At 36.8% G+C, this 22,826-nt stretch overlaps 1 protein-coding gene across 2 annotated transcripts in view; it reads right to left on the minus strand.

The window, feature by feature from the left end:
• The window catches only part of LOC309508297 (uncharacterized protein), a 37,102-nt gene extending 15,495 nt beyond the window's left edge, over nucleotides 1-21,607 (minus strand). The window contains exons 1-13 of one of the 2 annotated variants that reach the window (XM_082182842.1): nucleotides 21,399-21,607; nucleotides 20,780-20,944; nucleotides 20,276-20,428; nucleotides 16,521-16,803; nucleotides 15,880-15,995; nucleotides 15,667-15,793; nucleotides 14,883-14,974; nucleotides 14,512-14,662; nucleotides 10,736-10,833; nucleotides 6,745-6,853; nucleotides 5,200-5,333; nucleotides 618-727; nucleotides 315-483 (exon numbers count right to left, since the gene is read on the minus strand). In XM_082182842.1, coding sequence (XP_082038968.1) covers nucleotides 315-483; nucleotides 618-727; nucleotides 5,200-5,333; nucleotides 6,745-6,853; nucleotides 10,736-10,833; nucleotides 14,512-14,662; nucleotides 14,883-14,974; nucleotides 15,667-15,793; nucleotides 15,880-15,995; nucleotides 16,521-16,803; nucleotides 20,276-20,428; nucleotides 20,780-20,824 — 1,587 coding nt within the window. In that variant the 5' untranslated portion in view covers nucleotides 20,825-20,944; nucleotides 21,399-21,607. Of the gene's footprint in view, nucleotides 1-314; nucleotides 484-617; nucleotides 728-5,199; nucleotides 5,334-6,744; nucleotides 6,854-10,735; nucleotides 10,879-14,511; nucleotides 14,663-14,882; nucleotides 14,975-15,666; nucleotides 15,794-15,879; nucleotides 15,996-16,520; nucleotides 16,804-20,275; nucleotides 20,429-20,779; nucleotides 20,945-21,388 lie in introns of both variants that reach the window. The other variant, XM_082182841.1, reaches the window with a different exon arrangement.
• Nucleotides 21,608-22,826: the final 1,219 nt, after the last annotated feature.

Raw genomic sequence — 22,826 nt, forward strand, 5'->3', positions numbered from 1 at the left:
TTTAAAAAACTAAAATGGATGCTGAATGCAAGAAAGTCTTTAAAAAGCTCTGCAATGCTTGTAAAATCACATTCCTATGTTGAAACAGTTAATTCAAAAGAAAATCATTTATATTCTGCCTGAGTGGTGAAGAAGAGGTGTTTTTTTTTTTTTGGTGCAATTATTGAACATGTATACATTTATTGTCAACTTGAAATATGTGACCAACTGCTGAAATGGAGCTCAATAAATATCCAATGATGAGTCCCCAAAATAGATAATGTCATCTTGTTAAACATACACACATTATTTCAATACAGTTCACATTTACCCACATTGTGTTCAGTTTGAAGAAGTTTGTCAGCGGTGTCTTGCTGTTGTTTTTCTTTTGTCTCTAAAGCCTCCCTCAGACTCTCAATACATTCCAGTTTCTCTGAGGTTCTGGCAAGCGTGTGCTCCTTTTCAATGAGCGAGGACTCCAGACACTCCTGTGTGCTGCTCAGTCTGTCAACAGATGTGTTAAGAAATTGTTTTTATGGCTTTTGAACACAATATTTGTGAATTACAATGTTACAAAACAGATACGAATATTGGAATGTTTATGTAATTAGGCCTCAGAAGCTCATTTTAGAGCTTACCCTTGGAGTTGTTTGTTCAGACCGGTGATGAGCAGCTGATGCTTTTCTGCGTCTTTAATCTGCTGACTGCGAAGGCTGGCGACCTGTGCCTGCAGCCGCTCAGACTCATTCTGACAGACAAGATGACAGATCATAAAGATACAAGCAAAACAGCAAAAACGCACCCCACGGCACAACTGCGTGTCATGTCGGCATAGTAGACAAATGTGGCTTAACCTAGGGCTGCACAGTAATGAAAAAAATATTAATTGCTCATTGTTGATCATTAGTGCAAAACAAAAACCTGATCCTTGTAGTGGACCAAGAGGTGAACCAAGTGAAAAAGGACCCAAATCTCTTATTGGTAACTCAGATCCTTATTAGTCTTAGACCCTCTTTGTGTTCATACTTTTTGGACCATGTCTAATACAATGCTTGGTGTCTGATGGCTATACCCTCCAAAATGCGACCACATTCACTCATCTCCGTGAAGTTGGCAAAAACAAATGTTTGTGCTGCTTTGGTGTTTGAGATATTGAATATTATTTTATGGTTGTGTGACATCACTCTCAGTGCCATTCGCTTGTGCTCGGTTTGTGTCGTTTAGAATGATTTGACGTCACAGCCCCTGAATTATATTTGTTATTTCTAACAAGGGCAAATAAATACAATGCCCATTTTAATGGCACAAATCGAGCACAAACAAATGATACCGATTTTGTGTGATTTAGACGAAATGGGGTGGAGAGTGACGTCACAGATCCCGAATTATATGTTATATCTGCGGAAGTAAAATAGTTACAGTGTTTGTTTTAATGGCACAAACCAGCACAAATCAAGCAAAAACAAATGGCACAGGTTTGGAGCGATTTGAGCGACATGGGGTGGAGAGCAGAGGTGGGTAATAACGAAGTACATTTAATGTGTTACATTTACTTGATTATTTTTGGGGGAAAATGTTTATTTTTAAGAGTAGATTTAAAGGTGGGTACTTAAAATCATGAACATTTCTAATGAAAAAAATTTACTTTTACTTTGTTGTACTATCTACAAACAAGGTGTTCACGCAGCCACATCTATCTAAAAGTTTGAAAGAGGTTGAAATGACAACAGACAAGTGCATGTCGTGAATTAATAATTTGGGGAGATCTGCCAGCAGAAACAGTATAGCCGATTTGTACGGAGGCATACAATGAACAAACTCCCAGAACGATTTGTGTTCACAGTGCATGTTTTAGCAAACTGTTCGCGAACCATGCTCAGACCCCTAAAAAGCACCAAGTGTGAAAACACTCTAAGACAATGACTAAACGTCACATTAGCTGCGTTTCCACTGTCGGGCCAGTGCGAGCCAGTGCGTTAAACGGGCCGTGCTGGGCTAATAGCCTCGGGCCAGTAGCGGTCCCAAAATCTGCTGCGTTTCCACTGTCGGGCCAGAAGCTCCACAGCGCTTCACTAAAACACGCCCGTAACACGCCTCTCTAGAACAACGTCACACTAACCCATCATTTCACCAACAAATGGAAGTTTTATCAGAAAACGAATCAGAAAGAAAACACTGGAAACAGCGTGATTGCAAAACAAACATGATAAAAGCGAACGTTTGCTGGCATTTTTGGCAAAGCATCTATGTTTTACCACAGGTTTACAATAAAAAGTGATGCATTGATCATAATGAATTAATTTATGTCAAAATTGCACATTAGTCATACAGAAATAAATTACCGTTAGGTCTATTTCACAAAAGAAAGAGGACAGACTTACTTATTCAGTCGCGTCTGTTTATGTTTATTTGGTAGTTACAGGACAAATTTACATCGCATTTAGAAAGAATGATCATTTCTACAAATATATGCCACCAAAAATACGACCTGATGAGCTTTAGCACTCTCTCCCAGTAGGGTACAGTTATATTTTCAGTCAGAGAAACACAGGAAGTTTTTATTTTTATGATAGTCCGGCATAAAGAGACGAGACGTAGGCTACTGACAGATAAAATAAAAACATGATTTTGATAGCCATTATGATTTGTCTGATTTCTTCAAGCGTTCACTATGTTTTTTTACGATGCGCATCTTCAAGCGTATTTACTATGTTTACTATGGTAATGGTTAGCGTGCATAGACTTTTGCAATGCATATAAATATTTCTACCTTATACGGTGATCAGAATCCACATCGGATCACAAACAGAAGGCATTCAAACATGTATATTCATAAAATTAATTATTTTAAAAGTCTTTAATGCTGACAGAATCCGGGGCTGCCGTCTCCAGACTCAGGTAAACTCCGCCTCTGTTCGTAACCACGAGCTGGCCCGCTTTGGCCCAAGGTATTCGACAGGCCAGAAAATCCTAGCCGTTGGCCCAGAGTAAGCCCCGATCAAGCCCCGGGAAGTGATAGTGGAAACGCGACTGGCCCTGGCACGCACTCTCACAAAAACTGGATTAGTTCTAAATAGTATGCTATAATCTTTAAGATAACGGTTTACAATTAGCTAATCGAAGCAGCCAAAAACATAACTCACAATTATATTTTTGATTATTTGTGCAGCCCTAGCTTAACTCAAACTGTTAAAAATCACTACACACCCTATTTGTGAACTGCACACTTATTACTGTGTGAAGAGGACGGTGATGAGTACAAAGAGAAGGTTACACGATCAGACGTGTTTTTGGAAGCTTACACAAACATAAACAAACCTGAGATGTGGACAATGCTTGATCACCTTCATCTAAACCAAACGTTGCCTGCGTTAGAGGAGTGTTGCATATAGTTCACTCAATATACAGGTAATTAACTGGCAACCAAATTATACATCATACAAAGATTCAACAAGGTGTAAAAAAAAAAAAAAATTCTGAAACTGACCTTTCAATAAGCCTCTGCATCTTAAAAATATTAGTGACAAAACACACATGAGTCAACCTATTATGTTGTATGATTTTGTAGGTCTGTGATATTTTTAAAGGTATAGCGGAGGATGTTTTACTTCCTGGTGGGTAGTCTAAACTATTGGTCCTCCTAATTGTCAATCATTCTGGTGAATCAATCAAATTCAATCAAAGAGGGCGGGTCTTATCTAAAATTTGGAAAGATCCTCCGCTATACCTTTAAGTTAAATTTTACAGAGATGATAAAAAAAATATGGTAAATGTTGTATCAATTACTGTACAATATTGTCCTGAGAAGCTAGACAGTTTTTTTTCCTTCTAAATCAAATATTTTTTTTCTGATTGTACAAGAGTGTACCATCATTACATATTTCTCTATTAAACATTTTTTATTTCAAACATTATGTATTTTATGCATATTTGCTCCATTAAATCGATTTTTCCAGTGCATTTTTTTACCTTTATAAAATACATAATGCTAATAATAATTATAAAATTAAACAAATCTTCAATCGAGAAATATGCAATGATGGTAAAAACAAAGTGATACTTTTAAATATTAAACTAAAACCACTAGTAGGTTAAGTCACTGTCTTTATGAGTGAGTCATTGAGTCATTTATTCATTTAGTAACGAAGCAAGTGGCTGTATGTATGAATAGGTAATTGAATCATTGACTTTCACGATTCGTTCAAAGCCGAAGATTTGTTCATGAAAACACCGGTGTGTGTTGCAGTTCTGCTGTGGCTTTCGTTGGAACTATTATTTTGTTGCAAAATGAGCAAAAAATACTGACAATACTCTTTAAACTGAACATCGCTTAATATTACCTTTTCGTTTCCTGAACTGTTGTAAAAAATCAATGTTACATTTGCAATCGTGTGGATATCCAGAAACGTTGCATTCTTGCTCGTATAATATATGATCAATATTAAAAACAAGAACTCACACAGGGTGTTTTTGTATCGAAGAGTGTTTGAATCTTAAATCGATCTCTATGCACAGTCAGTGTCTATTTTTGGTCTTCATGCTAGTAAGTGCTAAATCCCCACTTTTACAAAGGTACACTGTCGAGAACGGCAGTAATGTACTGCGATTTGCTAAGGTAATTTGATTGGATGTCATGTATTTACTGCATTTTACCTACTAGAAATACTTGCACAGTTTTAATGTCATTAAGGTGGGTTAGGCCAAAACTCAGCATTTTGTTCACGTACCCCGTCACCTCACGTACCCCAGTTTGAGAACCACTGCCTTAATGGAAAAGCTGTGACTGCAGTCTAAGTGGAAGAGAGGGGGTACGCAGAAGAATGTTAAATGCCTCAGGGGATACGCCAATAAAAAGTTAGGGAACCACTGTTCTAAATTATACCTCAAACAAAACTATTGTATATCAACAGAGAGCACACATCTTCGTTTGGACAACTTTGGTACTGATTTTTGGAATCAATTATCATGATTACACTTGTCTTTCATTAAATCGGATGGGACGTATCGTTTCTGCGCGGATTATAGAAAGTTAACTAAAGTGACTAGGCATGATTCATTTCCACTTTATTTAATTATTTTTAAGGCATTTCAATCCAGTAATTTCTCTCTGCATGATTTACAGCAGCAGTAACCGAGAAAGCGGGCTTAGCAAAAGGTCAGTTGGCAAGCAGTGTAATTGCTGACACCTTAATACGTACAGACCAAACAGTTTCTGTGTACCTGTAGTAATTCAATGCGAGCCTGAAGTTGCAGACGGTCCTCTAGATCTCCACATTGTTTCTCGAGGACCAAAATCTGCTCCTGTAGTTGGTTTCTCTCCAGTTCAAGCTCTTCAACAACAGACCTCAAACCATCTAAACAAGTGAAAAAACAAACAAAAAACTAATAGTTCATCCACATGAATAATGACAAATAAAGTGAATGTATTGATTTATATGTTTTACATTAGTTCTCTTTCACCAATCATACTTTATTTTGTGTTGAGCAAAATATTTAACAAACACAAAAACAAAGACGCACATCACCAGCAAAGTGGATGCTCAACCAAAAAATAAAGCAGAATGAAAAGATAGAGAGATATCACTCTGAAAAGAAAACAAAACTGATGAAAAAGTAAATGACAGTCAAGACAGAACACACAAAAGGCTCTTCTTATTTTGGATAATCTTAATTTAGCAGTCCAATTCCGCAAATATTATCATAATGACATGGCCATCTGGAATGAAGAAAGTAAGGACTAACTGTTCAACCTGATTCATATTCAAAATGGTAAGCAAGCGCTGCTTTGTTTACGGTTTGTACATTTGCAGCTTCAGTTTTTGAAAGACTACTGCCAGCTGCTGGTATAAACAGTTATTTCCTCTCATGTAGGCACAGAAAGTATGTGTTAGTTGGCCGCTGGCTGTAGACTTTGCAATGTGTTAAAGCGCAACTTTGTGGTCCAGACGCAAGAGATGTGAGACGACAACACAGTAGGCTTTTGTCGTCACTAGTTCTATCAATTAATAGTTGTTAGTTCCTGTTAATAAAAACATTAATGATGTTGATATAATTACAGCAGAAATACCAGATTAAATATTGGGAGCCTTTGAGTAAAAAAGGTTCAGAACCACTGATTTGAATTGGTGTAAAAAACACACAGATAAAAGAATCTGCTAAATGTGTATTTTCTAATTTGCATTAGACATTGTATAGCTAATGTGAGTTAATAAATAAGTTATTTGTTTGGGTAACACTTTACAATAAGGTTCATTAGTTAACTTGAACTATTAATGAACTGCACTTCTACAGCATTTATTAATCTTTGTTAATGTTAATTTCAACATGTACTAATACATAATTAAAATCAAGAGTTGCATTAGTTAACATTAGTCAATGCACTGTGAACCAACATGAACTACTGTATTTTTAGTAACTAACGTTAAAGATGAACAAATACAGCAATAAATATATTGCTCATGGTTAAGTTAATACATTAACTAATGTTAACAAGTGAACCTTATTGTAAAGTGTTACCTTTTGTTTGGAATGAAAAAAATGGTTAATGAAAGAAGGTAAATCCCTACAAATGTACATATAATCTAATATGTAAATTTAATATGATCTACTTGGACAATCATTCTTATAATGTCAATGTGAAATGCATTAGCTGGTGCCCTGAGGTAAAAAGAGGAAGGTCATCATACTGGTCTGTGACCAAAACAAGACCAAAAACTGCACAGATCAAACATTTAGAACACGGACAGTGTCTAGTGAGTTTCACACCTGTATCTGTAGAACTGTGCTGTGGCCACCATCCACCCATATTCTCTCCATTCACATCGCAATCACTGGGACCTATCGGGTCTTGCCTATTATGAAATTCCAAGTCTTCCTGTAGAAAGAAAGAAAAATAAAAAACGGCCACTTCTTTAAAATGAACAAATAATTCTACGTGAGTGGGGGAAAAAGCTACAAATTTAACAGGAGAGTTATTTGTGTCATCATTTATACTCACCCTCAAGTCCTTCCAAACCTGTATGGCTTTCTTTCATTCTTCCACATCTTCAAACTTTGAGATTCAAGATCGGTTAAAAGACATTTAAAAAAATAACTAAGGATGTGCCCGATGCCAAATACCTTATTCGTAAAGGCACGGATAATGGCTTTAAAACGAATTGTACTGACTAATAGGAAAAATATTCGGCAGACAAATTTACTGGATAACAGGTGAGCTAGGGGATAGCACGAAATTATACATAAACCTAAAATCACTACACAATGAGTGTGTGAATGAGTGTTAACCAGCACGGTCACACACCAAATAGCCGTGTTGCCGTCCCTGTAGAAATCAGAGCTTTGTCAAGAGTAATATCATCTAAGGGTACTGAATCATACACATTTTATACTACTTGATATGTCCTTTATACCTTGTACAATTTGATACATGACATGTTTCTCTGGCTCTCTCTCTCCCAGTGATCAGGGTTGAAACATCCAAGTTATTGTAGTGTAGATCATAAAATGGTAAAGGGGCTGAAAGCAGCAGGAAGGAGCATGCATTGCAAATTTGGTTTTCAAGGCATGACATGGACCAGAAGTTCACACAAAGCCATCATGATAACTAGAGTGCAAATTACCTTGATAAACAGGTTTTTAAAGATTATTTTAAGAAATGATAATTCATGGGTTAAGCATGATCCCCATACTCTCTTGACCAAAAATTTGTCACAAGAATTTTGATTCATCAAAGTATTGTAAAGATACAAGGTAATTAATTGGTCAGGCCACGGCAATTTTTATGAGTTGACCTATAAGCCCAAAATCTTGACGAAAATTGAAACGCATAGATCCCAGGGGCCTGATGTATAAACATTGCGTATATATATATATATATAAAAAAAGGCACTGAAATGTGCATATGCAATTTTCCATGCACATATCAGGATTTATAAAAAACAAACTAGGCGTAAATATGTACGGACACTGCCGTGTTTGCACTCTTTTACTGGAGTGAGGGAAGTAATGAAGTAAACAGAACAATTTTAAACTCTGTTTTACATCTGACACATTTAGATTAAATATGCCATTCTCATTAATGGAGTTAAGTAAAAATTATTATCCAAGTTACAATTTTTTATTTATTCATTTAAATAGAGAAAATATTTTCGCGCAAGAAATAATCAATGAAACGCACTTGACTCCATCTAAGCAGATGGCTTAGCAACATAGACACTATAATGACAACAGACACCGAAGGACTTGCCCGGTGTTCAAATAGTCCATTGGCTCGTTTGAATAAGTCCGATAACACAGTACTGTACAAACTTTGCTGAACGCAGCTATGCTGTTGGTGTCCTGTCGTGCACAGACAGACAGTAGGAAACAGTAAGGAAAATGTTTTATCAGTGACGTGCTGGGTCTTACAATTATTTACACTGCAAAATAAGGCCTATCTGTTTACATAAAAAATATATAAACATCCTAAAATATATGTTTAGCTTGTGGGCAAAATTGCATAAATTTGATTTGAATTAATTAGTAATGAAATACTAATTAAATATTATTTGGCCAGTGGAAAAGATTGAGAATAACACTTCTCTGAAAACGTTCTCTGAAATGTTATACACTTTTGATTTATTTATTCTAAAACAAGGCAAGAATACGGAACGATTTTAGTAATGTAATGTGCCGGCACATAGTCTGTATCTCATATTTTCTTAATGCCTTACACCATTGAATATGGTATCACGTGGATGGAATATGCATGGAAATGATACGCAGATGACCTTATGCATAGTAAAACGAGTTGTTGAAAGCTCCATATATGGTTATTACGGGGAGGAGACGGGGTGGAGACACATGTACGCACAATCTTCCGCTGACTGGGTTTTATAAAGGGAATTTCATGCAGGTTCTGGCGTATTAAGCAAATTCCAGCTTTTGTTCTTACGCACACTTTTAGGATGAAAACTATGGAAAGTTTTATACACGAGGCCTTTCTGAGGATGCACACCAATTTTGTAAAATTGTGCCAATAGGGGGCGCTACAACATTTTACCTCTGGAACTGTATGATCTATGAAGTTGAAAACTGTAGCTAATAACTCTGCAACAGTGTTGTTTCATCTTAATCCTCGAAGCTGTTCAATTCGCACAAAACTTATTTATCAAGTTGCCAGACAAGACTGAAAGTATTGCCATTCATTTAAAATGAAGAGACAATATTATTGTCTATTGTACATAGAATAAAACATCAATTCAAAGACACTTAAAATACTCATATTTGAAAAGAGACATGGCCATTGAATAACTGTAATATATTTTAACATTTAGTATTACTGTTTTAATTATAAGATATTTAAATATTTATCGGGAAAGGCTACTGAGCTGGGACTTGGACTCGGGTCACCCGAAGTGCAACGGTGTTAAATGTCAGAGCACTGTCTACGAGGCAATCAGCTCCAACGATTAGAAGTCAAATTAGAATAAAAAAAATATTTATTTTATGAGTTATACAAGGTATATTTGTTAAATGACAACAATGAAGGGAATATAATTATATTTAAAAGAGGATTCTAGTGTAATTCTTCTGGTTAAAGCCCTGCCCACTTCTGGTTTTAACCGAATACAAACACAGATAAAAAGGATTTTGCATTTGTTATAAATACAGATGTTGTCTCCAATGCACACCCCTAGTAATAACGTTTGGCTACACTGACAACCCTGACAGCACATCTTTGTTTGAATGTAACACATGAATGACACTTGAGAAAGGGAAAGGGTTTCAGTGAACAAAGTCTTAAATCATATGGTGTCAGAAGATACTTATTTCACACACGTCAATATGGACTACTTGTATAGTCCTTTTTTTTTTTTTTTTTTGGCCTGGTAACTGTATGATTATATTACTGTATATGGAAGAAAGCAGCATTAATATTCTTCAAATCATCTACTTTCTGTTCATTGGGAAAAAGTCATACAAGTTTGAAATGACAAGGGCAAGTGAATGGTTTAAATTAAATTTTTTGCTAAACTACAACTTTACAACACAGCAAAAATGTAAAGGGACTAAATACAGATGGGTGACAAATTAAAGTTAAATCTGAGTTTGTGTGTGTGGGGGGTGGGGCATGTTTTGGGTCCACTTGTCCCCGAGTGGTTCTCCACCTTTTTGACTCAAAGGCTCCTCATTGTCCAAAACAAAATTAGAAAGCCTACCCCCATTGAATGTACATGACCTTTATAGTGGAGAAGGATTTATATATATATTATTATTTATTTAAAAAAAAAATTTACTCAAATTTCAACCGAATAAAATGCTTTAGAGCTTGGCGTAACTAGAAAAATATATAAAAATGGCAAGGGAGTGCTCAGCTTTATCCAATGATGAAACATTTCTATCCTGATGGGAGTGGTCTCATCCATGATGACAATGCCCCCCTCCACAGGACACAAGCATTCACTGAATGACTTGAGTATAAAAATGATGCAAAACATATGCTATGCCTTTGCAGTCACCAGGATCTCAACCCAACTAAACACCTATGGGAGATTTTGGACTGGCAGAAAGCACTATCACCAATCACTCGTTCAAATCTTTTGGAAGAATGGTGTTCAATCCCTCCAGTAGGAGGGATCCAGGTACTTTTGGAATCAATACCAAAGTGACGGAGTCAATCTGGCGGCACGTGGTGGCCTAAAACCTGACTAAGACACATATTCCTTTAATTTGTCACTCATCTGTATGTAATTTATGTAGTAACTTTAGTTCATACCTGCAGGCTGCGTGGGGTGAAATATTTAGGCTTCCTGCTTTTCAGTCCATGGGCCTGGGCCAACTCCTCCTCCACTTCCTGTTGCCGATTGGCTAATGCTGGATCGGAGCAGCCAGGAAACAACCAGTCATCCTCAATCAGTTTTGTGCCACAAGACAAAGGTAATGGATCAAATATATTTAAGGGCAGAGTACAAAATCAGGGTTGAGGAGAGACAGCCAGGTAATTCTAGTGCAGATCAGAGAGTGGTAAAGGGACGGAAAGCAGCAGGAAGGAGCACGCATTGCAAATTCGGTTTTCAAGGCATGACTATGGAACAGAAGTTCACACAAAGCCATCATATTAATTAAACATGATAAACATGTTTTTGAAGATATTTTTAAGAAGTTATGACAATTCGTCTCAGTCACAGCAATATGTGGATAACATCACCTGAAGTGATACTTCTCTTTCTCTCACACTCCCCGTCAGGTTGGGGGTACTGGGTCTTTTTATTTCCAACAGATAGAAATACTCAACTTTCTCTTCTCTATACAACAATCATTATTTTGAGTTTCATACTGTTACTGTCACAATTCCTGTAAAACTCCATATTGTATCCACATTTATCTCCCTCCATGTCAGCTGGGAAACTTTCTAGAGGAGCTGGCTGTGCTGCTGTTCTCATTCCCTGAGGATGGCAGCCCAACACTTGAAGTCTTTAGCTACTTAAAACATCCATCTTTAGAAGCCTATGAGCAATTCTGAGAGAAAACACTATACTTTTCTGCATGACTTTACTGTATACGCCTAACCCATTTCTGGTTCTTTTGTCGAAAATGCTGTATTTTGGTCTAGTCTGACTACAGGTTGGTTCACACTGAATGCAACAGTAACATCTGGCAAAATGCAGTGTGTTGTTTGATGACATCATATGATTTTTCTACGGAAACCTCAAGTTGCAATTTTCCCCAAAATATTTCCAAAATTATGAATTATAAAGAATTTGAGGAGTCTGTTTCAGTTAGTGGAAAATACGTCTCAGTGAGCACCAGGTTTTAAACCAACAGACAATAAGAGGGCACAACAAATAAATATAAACAACAAAACTGGACCCCACTGAATTGTCTGGAGGAAAAAAGAAACTATCATCATTTTCCTCACCTCCATGTTGTTCCAAACTTGTATGATATTTTTTCCATAAAAAAAGACCCTACCAAGTGTAACTGTATGAACAAAATAAATAAACACATACATACATACATACATACACACATACACACACACATACACACACACATGCATACAGTGAGACAAAATCCAGTGAGGCCTAAAGGCTGATTTATACTTATGCATCGGACCTACGCCGGACCCTCTACGCTGTAGTCTATGCGTTGGTTTTCATTTACACTTCTGCTTCGTTGTCCATGTTGATGTGCAATTACACACAGGGAGGGAGCATGTGAAAGAGCATGTGAAACCCGAGGGAGGGGTTCTAGCAGACCAATCACAGCACTTGCGTCCGAGTAGAATTGACGCGTAGTTAGATTTTTGGAGAGGCGCACGTCAGGGTACGCCGGCGGGTGCGCGTGCTACACACGACATAGCTACCGGCGTGAGTTTCGATGCAGAAGTATAAATTGGGCTTAAGACATTTTTCTAAAAATCTTATTTTTTCATGTGATCCACAAAGAAAGTCATACGGGTTCCGAATGACATGAGGGTGAGTAAATGATTACAGAATTTAAAAGGCTGAAAGCCTGAACTTTACAACATCACATAAACAGTTCCTAACGGTTCATTTTATAGCACAGACTTGTGCAGAGATTAAAGTCAGGTAATTGGAAAAAGAGAAAAAAAAAGGAACACAAAATGACAGATGAAAGACAGGACCTCATGAGCCAGCCTCGTCTGTACTGCCAGAGTTTCCTTAGAGGAGGAAAAGTTGCAGAAAACTACTGGTAGTACAGACAGGGGCAAACAATGGAGGCAATGAAACCTGCATGCACAAAACTGATGGGAAACTGTTCTCAGTGGCTGCACCCATCATGCAGAGCAGGAACAGAGGCAGAGATGGGGAGGAGGAGGGTCTCAGGGCCAATAGGTGGGAGAGAAGTGTTACAAAACAAATGTAATAAAAAAAACATTTTGAAACTCATTAAGCATGCCACCATGTCAGTAAGGCTCATTTCACACTAGATGCGTGTAGGAGGAGCAGAGTAGAAGCGGCAGTGCCGTGCAGAATCGATTTTTGCTGCTCAGCTCACGCTCAGTTAAAGCAACACTGTATTATTCATGATTGACATGAAAAAATAATACTTTTTACATAAAAGTATATAAGTGAAGTCTAATGTGTTTCACGTAGTCCCAATATGACTTTCAGCATGTTCAACCAATTTAAATTATAGATTAAAAAACATGCTAAAACAAATGTATCATTTTAAACTACACACAGTTTATACAATACATTTGTATAAAATAATTTAGTTTAACATGTTATATGATTTTAGGGCATAAGTACGTAGGGGGAGGGAACATTGTCACATCACAGCAGCGAATGCTGCTATCGTAAACAAAAGAATGTGATAGGCTGACAATGATTGGAGGACTAAAGCATCAGCTAAAGTTCGGTTGCACGCTAGAAATGATGCCAGTCTGAAAGCACAATGGGCACAAGCTGCTTCGGCTTTGCATTCTGCTCACGCTTCCAGTGTGAAAACAGGTGTAAGAAACCCAAATATCTCAGACATTTTTGTTTCACAATTCATAGTAAGTAAGGACAACAGAACCTGTTAACAAATGGATAAATAAACAAATGGTAAGCAAATTTCAAGCACTTGTGCAGACATCCCACCCTGTAAAAACTAATTTCCAGGAGATGGCACAAACCCCCGCAAAATCTGAACTCAAGAGGTCAGAGAAAATGCATTAGAAACACAAGATACTACCAGGAGTAATGGTAATGCATCTTGGCTGACCACTTAGCATCTTAATACCAGGTGGAAACAGGCTTTCTCGATTTCTGGGATATTGCATATAATATGTGGCCTTCAGGAAGCCGCTATTAATATGCGGGAGACTCCCGGACCTTCCGGGAGAGGTGGGATGTGCCAACAAAACAGACAAACCAGAGCAAAAGCAATCAGGTGTCAAATTGATATGAAATCAATGATGAAAACTTATGAATTACAGTTTCAAGTTTATGAAGACTGCTCCACCAAAACGTTCATTTAAATCTAAGTTATGTTGGCAATAGCAAAATAATAAACAACACAATATAGAAACGCATCTTTTAAACGTGTGGTCTCATGCTGCTCACCATAGAAGCAAGGACACTAGACGCACAAGTACAGTACAGTACAGTACAGGACTGTAAGTACAGCATGTTAATGTGCTTGTGTTTCTTACAAAAATTGTCAAGAAGTTGGACCCTTGGTGGGTTTTCATTCTTGTTTCAGATGTCTCAAAGTGGTTCACTGAACTGAACAACAGACAAGAGAGGTATCATAGCCACTGAGGTGCTCGAAGTATGGCTCGCTTAAAACACACAATAAAGGGCTGTCAAAGCAACTAAGGGCTGTTTTACAAGAAAATACTATTTCAGTCTTACTACCTAAAAAGCACTGTGATTTTAATATAGCTAATAAAATGTCACTGGTATACACTGCAGCACTTGACCGTGTAGACATGCACATGTAGATTATGTCACAATTGATCATGCTTTCTGCTTTATCTACCTAACAGCTGTCATTACTTTTTAGGTAGAATCTATGAATGTATAGCATATGCATCCTCACCCTCTCTCTCCTCCTCGATGTGGCTTATTCTGAAGGACATGACGTTCTTCTCGTGACCCTGATCTTGAACCCTCTCTGCCTCCGTCACCATGGTAACCATTTCTTGCCACTCCATCACCTGCACATCATCCATGCTGCAGGTCTCACTCCCCTGTTATCAGAAATATACATATACTGTATACACAATTCAACCCACTTCACATGACTAGTGAGGCTAGTTAAATACTATTGTTAACTTTTAAAAGTGCCAATTGAACACTCTAGTGACAAATGCTAAATAAAACTGGAAATGGCTGTCCCTTACAGTGGTTTAATCATTGCTTTTATAATAAAGTCATACAAGTAAAAAAGTCAAATAAATAAATCATTGCCTGTGATGCTGCTCTCTTGGTCACCTGCTCAAGGTCAACCTGCATCTTCCTCTGCTGTTCCTTATATTCCATAAGCTGTTTCTGCAGTTCATCTGTCAATACAACAAAATCTTACCATAAGACAACATGCAAATTAGGGATAGACACAAGTACCCACATTCTCGAGAACTTGGAAGTGATTAGTCCAATCGAATGGTTGATGCATTTTGTTTGTTTGTGGCTATTTTCATGGCAAGAAAAAATTATGGTAAAACTATATCAGGTTACCATTTATTTTTGTAAAAAAACAAACTATATTTGGGTTAACTTTGTTAAAAACTTCTTCAAAAGAGTTAACTGAATAAAAAAGGTTTCTCACAGGGTTAAAACCAGAATAATTTAATAAAACATGCTTCAATGATAAAGAGTTTTGACAGAAAGAACATTTTGGTGGATCTTCTCCTAGTATTAAAAACTTGTGCGTCATCCTGGAATGGCCTATTCTGCAATGGGTATAAACAATCTGGTCCCATCGGTTTGAGATTTTATAGAAACTTCTTCCAGCACTGGGGCTGCTTTCATGAAGTTTGTTCATAGTATATAAATTGGTTGATGCATTAAGTGACTTTTTTATGAAATTAAAAATTCTACAAATATATGTGTCAAAAAGGAGCATCACTTTCATGCATATATCCCAATAATTAAAAACAGTGCATATAATTATAATATACCTGATATTTTAATTGTTGGTCTATAATACTAGCCCTCGCTCAAACACTGAAACACTGGTTCCACTTATTTATACCATTTGTTGCCTTCATATCTTCGTAAAGCTCCAGTTTGCTGAGCATTTCCTCTCTCTCCTCTTGCAATTCAGTAATGCGACCATGTAGGGACGTGATGTCAGGGGACATATCAAGATATACTCCAGACTGAAGTCAAAAACAGAAAGAAGATAATTAAATTTAGCTGAGTGTTTACATGCAAATCTGACAAAAAATGCAAAATACTTTCTCACCTGAACTTTTTTGAGTTCCTGCTCGAGCTGCCTAATCCGAGACTTGGACCATGCTTTCATCTTTAAGAACTTTGCCTCTGCTTTACTGACTTCGGAATCTTTCAGTTTCACTTTAGCTAAATTGGACAGAAGAGAACAGAAAGAAATATAAAAACCAAGCCACTGAGAGATTCAACAATGCAGTGACAGGACAAAGAAATCCTAAAATTGGCCCACAAAATAAATGGGCATTTATCTGATTCTGATTCATCTAATAAGGTTTGAAAAAAGAACTGCCCTACTAAAGGCAAAAAAATCCCCTGGAAATCAGTTATGGGGGCAAATAATGCCTCATAGTGGAAAAGTTAATTTCTGTCACTGCAGCTAACGGACTACAGCACAGAATATAAAAGGTTTTGGGAGTCAGCTGTCTTCAAAAGGCCGAAAACAGCCAAGATACCAGAATAAAAACACACAAAATATTGTCAAATTAGTGTTATTATTGACAAAATCACAGAAAATATCGGTGGAACTACTAAGAACATGTTTATTGGTGTCTAAACCAGAAAAGTCATTGGGATGGGACAGGGGTTTAAGGTCATTTGAGAAACAAAGGTCAAACTGCAGATGACATTCAGTAAGTATGTGGCATAGTTGACTACCTTGCAGATCTGTGACTCTCTGAGCTGTGATGCAGGTGGATTGGTTTGCTGAGGCGTCTGCAGGTAGTGATATAGAGCGCTGAAGAGTCTCAAGCTGTCTGCGTAAGGCCTGCTCCTTCTCTGACATCTCAGCCTCGTGTTTATTAGCAGCCCTGAGGAGCTCAGCCTCATGTTTCTCCATTAGATCTCTGACCCGAGCCCGAGTAATGTGACGCTCTGCCTCCAGCTTTGACTGAAAGTTTTCTCTCTCGCTCCGCAAGAGTTGCATTTGTTCTATCAGCTCCTACCAAATAAAAAAAAAAACACATACAAGTCACATAACAAATCGAATAAGATATACGTGAGCACCACAGACTTAAAAGTGTAGAGGACTGACTATTTAATGTCCTTATGTGTGCACAAAACATACAAACAGACACTGATCATTGAGGAAGTTACACATTATAATAACATTATATTCACATCATACTCCTGCTACCACACATACTGCTGCAGTCCTAACAGACCAGACACCCATTAAAGGGATAGTTCACACAACAAATTCCAAACCCGCTTCGTCTTGTGTTCATCCTCAGAACACAAATTAAGATATATTTGATGAAATCCGAGAGCTTTCTGACCCGACACAGACTGCAAAGTAATCCCCACTTTCAAGGCCCAGGAAGGTAGTAAAGACATAGTTCAAATAGTCCATGTGACTACAGTGGTTCAACCTTAATTTTACGAAGCAACGAGAATACTTATTGTTCGAAAAAAAAAAAGAAAAAAAACTTTATTAAACAATTTCTTCTCTTCTGTGTGAGTCTCTGACACTGTTCACGTGAGCACTATGCGTGTGTTGCTGACGCAGGCGCCAGCCAATACTGACCAGGTCTTATGGGTTTGGAACGACATGAGGGTGAGTACTTAATGACAGAATTTTCATTTATGGGTCAACTAACCCTTTATCGGGATAGAAAGAAAATTCTTTCATCATTTACTCACCCTTGAGTTGTTCCAAACCTGTATGAATTTCTTTCTTCTGCTGAACATAACAGAAGATATTTTGAAGAATGTTGGTAACCAAACAGTTGTGGGGCACCAATGAGTATATATTTTTTTTTTTTTCATACTATGGAAGTCTCAATGGTCCATTAACTGTTTGGTTACCCATATTCTAAATTTCCTCCTTTAACTTCAACTGAAGAAAAATTCATACATAAAATTCATAGGTGAGTAAATTATGACAGAATTTAGGTGAACTATCCCCTTTAAATACAGACATGAATTTTAATAAAAAAATTGAAAATCGCATTAAATTTCAATTCATTCTAGTTCATCTTATTCCAGAGACTGATTTTTAGAAGCTCCTAAAAGCGTGAAATTTACTCTTGAGTTAAAGACATCACAACTCATGCACAAGCCTCTGGAATAGATCAAGCAGAGCTAGAGAACTTCTTATTTAAACATTAATATATTAAATATAGCAGCAATTATAGAGTGATAAAAACATATTGTGAATCAATTTGTAATATGTGATAATTCAATCTGGAATGAATTTTTTTTTTTTTTTTTTTTTTTTGTAGGGGTCATGTAATGGAAAATGTCATTGATGTTTACACATATAGGAGGTTGAAGAAAATTAAAGTCAGTAATAAAATAAGACAAATAATCAAATTACAAGCAATAGCCACAAATAAATACAATAGAACAAAGATACAAATAAATAAATAAAAACAGGCAGGTATAACAATAGTATTCAGGTACAGAAACTGAATAAAATAATTAAATGTTAAGTAATGCTGCACTCTTCACTGTATAACTTAAATATAAACTAATCCTTATTGTATTTACAAAACATTGCTGTCGGTTGGAAACCTAATGTCCATATCTTGTCATTTATTAATTTTTACTTGAATGAAGTGTCACACCTGTTTTGGACTGTCTCTGCTCATTTGCAACACAACAGCAAATAAAGAACTGGTTGCTTGAATAAGTACAGCATATGTACAGTATACACACACACACACACACACACACACACACACAGTACTATGCAAAAGTCTTAAGCAAGTTAGTATTTTCACCCAAAAAAAAAAAATAATTGCTTTAAGCCATTGTTTTATTATATATTTTGCTATAGTGTGTCAATAGGAAAAATCTGTTTACATTTCCAAACATTCCTTTTGCCATTAATTGTAATAATCCAGTGAGATGTATGTGAGATGTATGTGATAATGTGTATGTGTATGTGATGTATGATAATTCCGGTTTGCGTGGCTATGCGGAAGCGATAAAATTCTGTATTATAAATTTTAAGGCCAGACAAGTAGTTTGTTGAGGGTTGGTTTGTAGGGAAGGACTACACGCCTGCGCACATACTGTATATTCAAACATGCATACCTATAGACTGAACTCGTAATACGCATGTGCACGACATCAGCGTTCTCACAGGTTCGCGTTTTTTAAAGTTTGCGCAGAGAGAACTTAAGAGTTTTCTGTTAGAACGGTGTCGTGTTAGCGGCCTCTAAGTTAATAACTAATGATCGTTGCGACGGAAGTGATTCAATCAAAACTAACTTTAGCTGGACAATAACTTTATTCTAGAGCTGCTATAAAGCCAAAACAATCTCTGTTACTTTAATTTCCAATTATCACTGTAAAGCCGCTTTGGAACAATCTATATTGTTAAAAGCGCTATATAAATGAAGGTGACTTGACTTGACTTACATATAATAAAAAATCTGCACGCATCACTCCAATCCTTTACCAACTTCACTGGCTTCCTTTGGTCAATCACATCCAGTTTAAACTTTTAACATTAGTTTAGTTTATAAAGCCTGTCATGCCTGTTATTTTCCTCTCTATTTCTATGTCTTCCACTTTTTCATTTTTTATGTTACATGCTTACTTTATCGACATTTATGTTTTCTTTGATTATACAACTTCACATGTTAATTATTTGTAGTTATTGGTTGTCTCCATCTGCTTTTCTGCTTGTCTGATTGTTATAATAAGCAGATTGCTTGTCTCTTTGTCTGTCAACTGTTTGTATTATTTTGTGAAGCGACCTTGGGTTCTTGAAAGGCGCTATAAAAAATAAACATATTATTATTATCATTATTATTAGTTGTATGCCGCTTTTAACCGCACGCCATGCACACAAGGATCTAGAGTAAAACTGCATTGGTATGTTGTTTTATATTTAATTGATGTGGTTCTGTGTGTACGCTGAGACTGAGAAGACATTTTTATGTGCCACATCATGTGTCATGTGACACCTGCTCCCTGAACAAAGTGCAATGAGCAATATTGTCAGCATCCAGATGACAGACTTTCAGGGTAATCGCGCTAGCCGAGCAGAAGCCATTGAAAATAATGGAGATGCTGACAGAAGGCTTTTTAGTTTTAGTCTTTTTTTTTTTGCTCCTTGGGGCTATAATTCTTGTGCAATTTAGGATTTTACCATTTATAAATTGTAAAAGTGTTATACAAGTTAAACATTAAAAGTCCAAGAACACGGAAAGCATTAGAAATTACACAACATTTTGGAACTAAGCCAAGTTTAACTTTATTTCCTCCCAAAGATGTTTTGTCATATATCCTGCTCTGCACTTCGAGGGGGATGGGCAATATGAGCAGGACAGAGCTCTTCTTAAAAACATGTTTCAAGTATTTGTATGTTTGAACAGCATCTTAATGCATTTTTGAATTAAACTAAATAAAAACAGTGGGCATCAGGCCACTGAACATATTTTTCAGAATTGAAAAGTTACCTTGACTTGTTCATCTTTATTGCCGAGTGCTGCATCCTTCTCCCTGATCAACTCTTTTAGATGAGCCACAAGTTCCTGCATTTGCGTCAGCTGCTCAGTGATCTCAGAAAATCTAATATCGGTGCCTGTGTCCACCGACGGGGAGCCAGGAGCCTGAGACAAGCAAAGGATATATTAATGACCATGAACATAACGGATAATATACACTCAGAAGGTTATTATCATAAATCACCCAGGGTGATCAGGATCCCACTGTGGAAGGTGTGTTTTGGGGGTCTTGCGTTACCCTGAAGGGGTTTATTTTGTGATAATAATCGGATGACTAGATTATTATGCGGCATCTCACCAAGTAAATAAATACGTTGACATGACACATTTATAATTATTTCTGAATAAAAGATGCAGTTCACTCCTAGACATTCCAACATTAAACACTCCCAGGAAGAGACAAGAAAAATAATCTGCATTATAAGATATTTTATCAAAAGCATGTTTAATACTCACTCCATGAGCAGAGCCGGACTCATCTGCCGAAAACCACTTCAGCATTGTTTACACAACCTATGGCCTAGGACAGGTTTGAAATAAATGAAAGCAAATTCTACACAAAACTCATTTTAGTCATCCTACTGGAGGGTTCTTCAAATCCAGTCCTGGAGTTCCACTGCCCTGTATTAAAATAAAATAATTAATATGCATAAATATATAGATATATTATATTAATGACATGTTTATATGCAAATAAATAAATTAATCACGTTTATGAAGTTATATAAAATAAGTATTATAATCCCAGAGAGCGTTATACAGGTGCATTATATATCAATGTCATCTAATTGAAGCTTTTTGTGTTCAGTCAGTGGATGAACATCATAAATTAATATCTAAACAAACAATGCTAACCATTATCAACAATCCCAACATACTAAAGCGATAGAAAAAAAGACAAGACAAAAATAACAACAACATCAACGGAACAATTCGCACATCTTCAAACACCTCATAATGTTGGCAGAAATCTGATACTAAGCGCATACAATTTAAACCGTGACTTGCAGCAACTATGAATATTTAAAAATGGAATTAATGAAATGTCAGTTACACTCTATTTACCTAATCTTACCTGCCTCCCAATAACATGGAATTATATCGCCTCACATTTCGAAACCAGTACATGACAATATGTTCACTCGTACATGTATTAAGATGGCAAATATATATACGTTTTGTGTTTAAAAGCGGCGATCCAGCAACTTAATTTTGTATTGGTTAATCAAGTCATCTCTTGCTGCTCTTGCTAATGCTCAAGTTCTTCTTCTTGATGTTTAATGGCCGCTCACTGCTTTAGAGCATTACCGCCGCCTACTGTACATTGTGCCTGGTCGCCAGAGTCTAGTTGCTTCACTCAGTGACTGATACCAGTCTTTGAATTAATTAAACTTCAGTAAATTAATTTAAAAACAAATGTTAAACATACTACAGTAAATTAATTTAATTTAATTATCTAAACTAAACTAAACTGATTCAATTGAAAAGAAATAGCCTAAATGTAGCCTCAATGTGTAAAAACTTTCTACAATTAAATTAAGGGTAATGTATTAATTTTATTGTGTGTATTCTTTTGTGTACACATTTATTGTGTGTATTTTAATGTGTGATGTAGTCAGCCGGATCAGGGCCGTATCCAGATCAGATGGAGGACCTGCGCCTAGACACGACCACAACGCATCCCGGAAGTGTCAGCAGAGATTGTGTAAACTAGACTCATCGACACAACAGCCATCGGCACTGATCTGACACTGAAACTGGATAATATTCTGACTGTTCCAATCCAATCTGACTTCTGACCTATAATGCTGCCTGAATCATAATCATATTTGTTCGTTCTTTGTAGCATTATTTTCCTGTTATCTCTGTAAAGCTGCTTTGAAACAATCTGTATTGTAAAAAAGCGCTATATAAATAAAGGTGACTTGGCTTGACTATTCGGAAAACATGGTAGCCTACTGCTAAATTTTGAATACATCACATCACTTCAAAATAAGAAATATTACTAAGAGTTATACCTGTCACCTACACTCAGCAGTTATGTGCTCTGTTTACATATCCAGGGGTGCATGGTGAACTCAGGACAATGCAGAAAGGTGGTGGAAATAGTATAGTCTTGGCAGTATGCTGTGTTTGTTGCCCCTATTATGGTTTTTCGAAACCATAACCATAATTGTCTGAAGTTTAAAATCATTGGTTACCCGTAAGCCAATCACATAACGTTTGGTTATGACGTGTGTTATGCGCCGGCTCAGCCGCATCGAACTTCCACTGTAAACACATGTATGATGTGAAAACAAAACCATCGAGAGAAAAATCGGAGTGAACATGGCTGTGAACGACTTTTGCAGATTATGTGAAGTAAATCTACGCATCCACGGTACAATCAGCGTCTACGTCACGGCTCTCAGCCCGCCCTCTGTTCGTTGATTGGCCAGCTGTTTTGAGGCCGGAGGAAAACTGGGAGATAGGTCGCTATCTCAGACTGAGTACAGAAGCGAAC

Source organism: Leuciscus leuciscus (genome assembly GCF_965113295.1).
Source record: "Leuciscus leuciscus genome assembly, chromosome: 10".
Taxonomy (NCBI): Eukaryota; Metazoa; Chordata; class Actinopteri; order Cypriniformes; family Leuciscidae; genus Leuciscus; species Leuciscus leuciscus.